The following is an 8,802-nucleotide window of genomic DNA, read 5'->3' on the forward strand; positions in this document are numbered from 1 at the left end:
ATTCTAGGATCTTGGATGATGTTATTGGTACAAGACAAAAAGCTGGTAATTTTTCTGTATTAGGATCTGATGGTTTTAAATCGAAAGGCAAAACCATTTTTGTGAAATTTGGCATTCATTCTGGGTCAACCACTAACGTTTATGCAGGTACATCTTAGACATCTGATGCTACAAAACTTCAATCTGTTTCCACATCTGTTAAACAGGCCAAGTTTCTCAAATGAAATAAAACAGATCGGTTCATTTCAATTTGTCATTTTTGTGGAGTGAAAGGGCACATCCGGCCCAGATGTTTTAAAAAAAACAATTATTTAAATCATTATAGTAAAACAAAACAGGTTGTGAAAAAACCTTCAAAAAGTGTTTGGATTGAAAAAGCAAGAACAAATTGTCTTGCTGCTTTTACTTGTCATAAATCTCGTGTCTCTAACTCTTGGTATTTTGATAGTGGATGTTCTAGACATATGACATGTGATGCAAATATACTCACAAAATTCAAATCTTTGAAATGTGGTGCTGTAACTTTTGGTGATGGTATGTCAGGTAATATTGTTGGAAAAGGTACCCTAAGTCTTGATGGATTACCAACATTGAGAAACGTTTTGCTTGTTGAAGGCCTTAAGGCTAATTTAATTAGTGTAAGTCAAATTTGTGATCAAGGCTTCAAAGTAAATTTTTCTAGTGATGATTGCAATGTTATTGATCAAAATGGTATGAGTGTATTGAAAAGATATAGATCTATTGATTATTGCTATACTCTTTCGCCAACCCTCATATGTCATTCGGCTATAGGTAATACCACTGACTTATGGCATGAAAAACTGGGTCACATAAATTTCAAAAGTTTGAAAAAGATTGCAAGTGCAAGGTTAGTTCGTGGGTTACCCAAATTGGGTAAAGAATCTGCAGGTAAATGCGAACCATGCCAGTTGGGGAAACAATTAAAAAAAACTCCCACACAAGCGTTACAGGAATTAATAGTTCAAAAGTTCTTGAACTCTTGCATATGGATCTCATGGGTCCTATTCAAATTGAAAGTATTAATGGAAAAAGGTACATCTTTGTGTGTGTTGATGATTTTTCTCGTTTCACTTGGGTTGACTTCTTAAGGGAAAAATCAGACACGTTTGATGCCTTTAAAAAACTTTGCATTAAATTAAGAGTTGAAAATGATTGCAATATAGGTAAGATTGTGAGAATCAGAAGTGATCATGGTAAGGAATATGAGAATACTGTTTATGATGATTTTTGTAAGTCACTAGGTATTTCTCATGAGTTCTCAGCTCCCAAGACTCCTGAACAAAATGGGGTTGTTGAGAGGAAAAATAGAACCTTGCACTACAAGAAAAAATACTTTTAATAACACCAAAAAATGTGTTATCAAAACATACCATAACACTTTTTGATGTGTTAAGACCGACTATGTTATCGTAGGTCAGGGTACTTTACATAACACTTTATCATTGTTATACAGATGTGTTATTATACTGTCAACGATAACACACTTTCTGTGTTATTTTAATAAATAGAGAAGTGTTTGATTATATTATTTATAGTCGATTATATAACACATTTCAATACTTATAAATTTGTGTTATACTACACTTTAGTATAACACATTATTTGTGTTATATAATGAAGTTTGCATAACAAAATTCTTTGCATAAAAAGTGTTATTGTAATAGATATTATAACACAATTTTTGTATTATTTTAATATTTAGATAAGTTTAAATTCTCATTATATATTCATTTATATAACACTAATTTATTCTATTATATTTTTTAAAAAAATTTATATAATTAAAATTAGCTTTCTAATATATACTAGCATCATCAAATGAACTTGATTTTCAAATAACAAAAAGTAAAAAGATTCAACATTGTATTAACAATCCACAAATTAGTTTAAAACATTCAACACTGTCATCAACAACAAAATGTTCTTTAAGTATTCAAGTAGTCTTAAATATTCAACATATTGAAAAGTTACTACTTTCAGCACAAAATATTCTCCCCTGACAGTCCATATATGCCTAAGCTCATAGTATTTGCCAAGTTAAAAAACAACAGTTGCAATGACTGTACAGTTGCAGGGAGAGGGTCCAGTGGTCAGCAATGACTGTACAATTGTAAAGAATGGGTAGTAATCCCAGACACATTAGAAATATTAGCCACGTACTCGACATATTCCATGTCTATCATGCCACCAAAACATGAACTGAGACAACAAAACTCCATTGTCGAGAAAAGCAACACAAGTAAAAGATTTATTGTTATGTTAACCTCTGTAGTTGATGGCCTGAAGTCACACAGTACCCGAAGGCCAGAACCTGATGTTTTCAACAAATGTACGCAAACAGATAAGTTGAGGCTTTTACGTGCAGATCTCAAAAGAATCAGAAAGTAACATGTCCCAAATGACCCCAAACATAACACAGTACATAGGAAAAGAGCAGTATTTACCACACTCGACTCTCCAATTGCCCACTCACAGCAGTTTCTTGAGCATGAAATGAGCTGCCAATGCCCATTAAAGCAAAACACACCACCTAGAGCATAAAGAAAAAAAATATCAATAGAAAGAACAAGGTAAACCAAAAAATTTATAGAAAAATCAAACAAGCCTATCAAGAAAAGAAACTCTTGGCAAATTTTTAAATAATCAAAACACAACAAATTGAAGATTCCCATTTGTGCCAATTCCAAAGTGCAAAAAATAGTTAACAGACCTTAAAGCCAATGTTATGTAAAACATATTTTCAACAGAAAAATGCATGAATAGCCAAGCAGTAAAATAGTCACATGTCACTAGTATTAACATCTATCTAGGGGGGCACAAATAAAGTGAGAAAGACTGGATTTTATAAGTAGAGGATGAACTAGACATGCCCAAGCCTCTATAATCAGTCCTCCACATGCTAACATAATAGCATAAACCAAACCACAAAAGGCAACATCAAACAAGAAGTTGTTTTCAAATCACTCCATGCATAAGAGCACTCTCCCAACAAAAGGATGTAAAAATTATTCATCAAGACAGAAAGAAAGGAATAAATTTCTGATTAAGATTCTAGACCTATCAAACATTTTTGTCTTTTTTAATAAAGATGGTGAATTAAATAATACTAAGCTAACCTGGTTGGGCACCAAGATCTATAACATGCAGCTTTGATGTAATTTGGCCAGCATTAAAAGTCTTTGTTGCAAAGGAAATGAGAGTAGAAGGAATCTCATTCCCTGGAACCTGTATAAATTCGACAATCAATCAACAAATATGCATATATGATATGCATACCAAGTGCGATAAAAAACAAGAGAATTAAGAGAGATAAAGAGAGGGAGAAGTTAATTTACGCACTTTAAATTGTACAAAAGCAGCAACATGAGCTTCCAGAGCTTGACTTCTCTGTTGTTCCACTGAAAAGAGTTGCATATTCCCTTTGACTAGATTTTGCCTCTGCAAACAGAGCAGAGAAATAAATCAAGTACAAGAAATAGGACAATTAAAGCTCAACAGAGAAATGGATTTGATTAAATACTGAGTTTGTGTTTCATTTTTCAGTGATTTTCTTCCATTAATGGTTTGCACTATTTTGGTTACATCATTAGTTATGTTTTGTGTGTTTTTATTTCTATAAGAATTGCTTCTACTTGGGTGTTATTTGAGTACTAGTTTAGTGGTTTCCTTTTTAGTTTATTTTAATCCTTTTGTTAAGATATTTCTATCTTGGTACCAATAGAGTAATTATCTATCCAGCATAATATTCAAGCTACAATCATAGTGAATTCTGTTAAGGAAATAATGGTGCAAACTATGTACATAAATTTTATTCATGATTATGATGTGTATCATGTTGATTTTTTTTTAGAGTTGGAAGATCAGGCTCCAATTGATATGGCTTGATTGAAGACTTGGAATCATGGTGGTCAGGTTTGTTTGCTCTATTCAGTTAGTAACTATTTTTTTTTCAGCAATTAAAGGGGAAAGAAAAATGAGAGAGTAAGAGAAACAGTGAAAACACAGAATTGTAAACAGTGAAAACATAGAATTATATTAATTTGGTTAGTTTTTCATTCTTTTCTAGCAACTAAACAGCCGTTAAAACCAAAATACTCCAAGAAAGTAAAGAAAAGAAGAAAGTACCTGCTGTTAACGAGACTCTTCGTCCAGTGCCTTCTTTCGTTGTTCCTATTCTTCTTCTTCCATCTTCTTCCTTTTCATCTCCTTGGTCTCGAGCCAGGCCTTCTCCATGCTTTACTTCTTACCATTTTTTCTTCCCCATCCACCTACATATCTTTACAGGCCCCAGATACATGTTGGTTTATAATAGCGCATGCAATGTGTGCAATTTATTTTTTTCTGGTTTCTAAATTGAAGCTTTAAGAATCACATTGAACAAGATATAAGTAAATGAAGAACATTGAATTTCTACCCCTTCTTCAGGTCTCAATACTTATTTTTTTTTATCAAATCAACCTATATGAAATGGTCTAACCACATTTCATATGATAATTTAAGACTTTAAATGACCAATTTAATTACAACGTCAAATTATCAGCAATTTATAAACACACGTAAAAAAATGCAGATAGTAGTAGTAAACCAAGAAACAATATAAGCCAAAGATATATGGTTATATACACAAATTATGACTCACAATTTCAACTATATTAAAATAATTTCACCTACTTTAGATGATTACTATGATAGAGTACCACAATTTAAAACATGTAATTGCGATTTTTTTAAAATAAAAGTATTAATTTATAAAAAAAAAAAGGGATGAATCGCTTGAAATAGCTTTCATCTCAAAATGTGTGATTAATAAATAAGATTAATATTTTCTTCTTTCAAAATAAAAGAGATCACTTAGGTTGCATGTGTTTACATGATCATGTTATATTATTAGGCCTTTGGTTAATTGGAAGAATTAATTATGCCTTAAGAATAAGGTGGTAAAAGCATGCTAGATAAAGTCAAGTGTATGGTTATAAATGCTTATTTTATTGGTTATGCATGTAGATGTAGTTGACATAAAAAGGACATGTGTACACATTAGACATGTTGAAGCTATGCTTTGATCAAAGTGAAAAGACAAGTTCACGGGTAGGGAGAATGAGCTAGATTAGTGTTAGTTGTTAGCTAGTTAACTAAATAAAATAGTCTACTTCTCTTATCTATTTATTTCTTGAAAAATGTTCTAGTAGATAACAAATTAAGTATTAAAAAATGAATATTGTTTTACATTGGTTGAATTCTCTAATAAAGTAGCCAGCGTACATAATTATGGTATTAAGAAACAAACTATAAAGAAACAAATTAAGTAAATGCATTTCCACTTTCATCATGTACTTCCCATGCTTCGAACAACGAATCTCCATTAGCTTTTCACATAAATGCCTAGTTCTACCAATTTTTCTTTGTTGTAAGCATATGGAACTCCAATGAGCTATAAGCATATAGCCAAACCAGAGCATATGGATGTAGTTTGATATATATTTATATCCAAGACAACATAATATATGCTGCATAGATAGCTAAAAAATATGTATATAAACATATGAAACTCCAATGAGCTATAAAAGCGTCTGGAAGGATTGGTGATACAATGTAACCTAGTTTCATAATATCTCATGTTTCCATGATTTTTCATTGAATCATGCCAAAAGAACAAATGCTCAGTTTCTTCTTGACTCCCTCATTAATTGATTTCATGTGAACATAAAAAGAATGAAAATTTAAATACAAATAAAGTAAAAATAGTCAACGAACAGAGGATAAAACAAAGAAGTTTTAAAGTTGGATTGATAATTTGAACATAATTTCTAATAAATGGTCCGAATACAAGCGGATTTACAGAAACATAAATAACAAAATTTAAAGCATTAAAGAGATCTACCTTTGACAAAACACCTTAACTACAGCCACTATATAGCCAGAATAAACTCAGAAGAAAAACTGATAGGAGCTATGAACTAGGCTCATGGAAATTGGGAAAGCAAATAAGAATTTAGCAACAAGCTATTAAGTTATTTTCACCCTCATCATCAAATAATAATATCAAGATTGCCAAATAGATGCATACAACAATATCCTCTCCTGAACATGGAAATCAGATATCAATAGCAGATAGTAATACTGAGAAATATAGACTCATTGCCTGATATGAAACAAGAGATTTATTTTCAATTTTTCATTGATATATAATGTATGGCTGATGTTACATGTATATATCCATGTATATTATATAGATCAAATGGTACCTAAAAAAAAAAATCAGGTACTCCATTTCTGCAATTGTTTCAGTTCTTAATTTGTTTGGTTATTGCCCACTCTTGTTATTATACGTTAGGTACTTCATTTATTCTTTACTTATTCTGTTCTTTTTTTTTTTCTTTTGGATTAGTATTAGTTTTGGATTTGGAATATAACATTTTTCAAATATTTTCAGAGCAGTGGAATATCAAATATATGCAAGGTTCAACTTCTACATATAACAAGTTTTCCAGCAATTATTTTCTAGCCAAATGAAAAGTTGCCATGAAAAAATATTGCATAAACAAAATGCAGCAACCTGTTTGAAAACCTCAAACTATGCACTTTGCACATGCACTTGTGATTGCTGCAACAATCAGAGTGATTTTAACTAAGCACAAGGATAAAACATATAAACTTGTTGCAAGATCAGGTATGCAAAAATCAAATAATACTGGCATTAGATCTCAAAAAGATTTCAGATCAAGTTTACAAAGAGGATTCACATCATCCTATGGTGAGTTCTAGATTTAAGTGTGTCCATCTCTATTAACCAAACATGATACTTAAATAGCTGGATGGAGAATCATGAAATATATATGAGATAGAGACTACTAATTATGAACTTAAATATAACTATGCAAATTACCTTGATGATTCCCTCCAAGTAAGCATCATTTTATTGGCTCTTGTATCCATCTCACATTTATTCTGTGTTATTGAGAACACTTTGTAGCCTTCTCTTTAATACATCTATGCTATCAAAATTTATAAAAGCTATTCCTCCACAAAATTTACCTTGTAGCTAGTCCTCCACAAAATTGCTGCAACAAAGGAAATTCATCTCTGCTATCAAAATTTATTAAAGAACAACAAAAAAAATCACAAGTTGCCTAAAATTTCTTATACACAGTGACGTGCTTCTTACGAGTTAATTAGATATATAGGTGTAGAATGAAGAGCTGGATGGACAGCCACAAGCAACCAAATCCAAAACAGTCCTTCCCAAATCAAGATTATGGTATAACAACTGAGAACTAAATAAGTAAATCACTCATCATTCATTATAAACTTACAAGCATGCATGAGAATCCTCCTCGCACATTTCAGCAGGCACTGTCATTCAATGTAGTATTGAAGCAATACCTAAAACAAAATAGACAGAAAAGTAATGCAATTTGAAGAGCATGGAGGAAAAATCTAACATTCACAGAGAAAAGCTTCCTTTGAAGATAAGTGTTGAAACCCCATTCCTCTAGATAGAATTTGAAAATGAGTTTGATAACATGGAAAGAAAAAGATAATAATAATAATAATAATAATAATAATAATAATAATAATAATAATAATGATAATAATAATAATAATAATAAGCAACTAACCACGTGAGGAAAGTCTTGAACTATAGAGTCAAGAACAACATTGTACTTCTCCAAAGATCTTTCAACGAGGATATATGATTGAACCTCATCTAAACACTGTAACAAGCAAGATCTAATTAATCAGATGGTACAAAATAAAGAATATGATCTAAATAACAACTTCTTTGTATAATTCAAAACTTATATTTTAGGAGAGTCAACATAAACCCAGAAATACACTTATTTAGAGTGTGCTAGGCGGGAGGAAGAAGTGGAAGAAAGGAAAGGAAAGGAAAGGGATGGGATGGGGGTTATTGGATGGATTTGGGTAGGGTGGTTGTTATGGAAAGATTTAGAAGGTAAGCCATTGGGCAATAAGAAACAAAAGATTGCAAAATGTAATATTAAATTATTAAATATATTTCCAGTTTGCACGAAAATTTGTTTGACAAATTGCAGACACTGAATTACAATCTAGAGAATTATAAATTACTCATAACTATAACAGACACTTCTCTTAATTAGGTAGATTAAATTAAACCGAACTTTAGGCAACAACTACAACATTCTAGAAGGAAAAAAAAAAAGATCTGTTTAAAAAGGAAATTTAACAAAGCAAAACTAATAATATATGTTTTAATTTAAAAAAAAAAATTCTAGTCAGATAAGTACCTCTTTATTCTCTGGATCAATTGCGCTAAGTATTTATGTAAGAACATCCATTATGCCACGTGCATTCTGAATTTCTGACAAGCTAACAAAATAATTTCTATTTAACCAATAAATTCATGTACAACATAGATGATAGCTTAATGCAAATATCGGCCCTTTAAAAGTATAACACTTGATTGACAAAACATTCAGTTTTCCCTTAGTTATTATACATATGGACAACATCTCAAAATAAAGCTCAAGAACCTTCCCTACAAGGACAAAAATTAGCAGATAAATCATTTGGTTGTTTAAAATTCTAGGATGCAGTAAAAGCTTTACACCAACTAATTACTTTCTAATATTAGAGTAATAGACTACTGCAGTGTCTTGTCATGCAGTTGTAAGTATAATAAATATTTTAAACCATTCATTCATAACAACTATGAACAAGTGCAATAAGAAAAAGAGCGAGAGAAACTGCTGCAATAATGAATAAAATATTGCTTAAAATATACTTCAAGCAGCAGTA

General features: G+C 31.0%; 1 protein-coding gene across 1 annotated transcript; it reads right to left on the bottom strand.

Moving 5' to 3' along the window:
* Positions 1-2,256: 2,256 nt before the first annotated feature.
* LOC133805092 (clathrin heavy chain 2-like) lies at positions 2,257-3,505 on the bottom strand. The gene is made up of 4 exons (XM_062243195.1): positions 3,361-3,505; positions 3,138-3,246; positions 2,466-2,551; positions 2,257-2,332 (listed from the first exon to the last, which is right to left on the bottom strand). The coding sequence occupies exons 1-4, from the start codon at positions 3,433-3,435 to the stop codon at positions 2,276-2,278; spliced, it is 327 nt and encodes a 108-aa protein (XP_062099179.1). The 5' UTR covers positions 3,436-3,505; the 3' UTR covers positions 2,257-2,275.
* Between the last annotated feature and the right edge of the window lie 5,297 nt (positions 3,506-8,802).

Source organism: Humulus lupulus, chromosome X (genome assembly GCF_963169125.1).
Source record: "Humulus lupulus chromosome X, drHumLupu1.1, whole genome shotgun sequence".
Lineage (NCBI taxonomy): Eukaryota > Viridiplantae > Streptophyta > Magnoliopsida > Rosales > Cannabaceae > Humulus > Humulus lupulus.

Bases quoted from the DNA above. Each gene is read 5' to 3' on its own strand.
- LOC133805092 (XM_062243195.1), bottom strand. From the start codon at position 3,435: ATGCAACTCTTTTCAGTGGAACAACAGAGAAGTCAAGCTCTGGAAGCT. The intron at 3,247-3,360 runs GTGCGTAAATTA...GAATTTATACAG, and splicing joins CTGCTTTTGTACAATTTAAA to GTTCCAGGGAATGAGATTCC. The intron at 2,552-3,137 runs GTTAGCTTAGTA...TTTATGCTCTAG, and splicing joins AGATCTTGGTGCCCAACCAG to GTGGTGTGTTTTGCTTTAAT.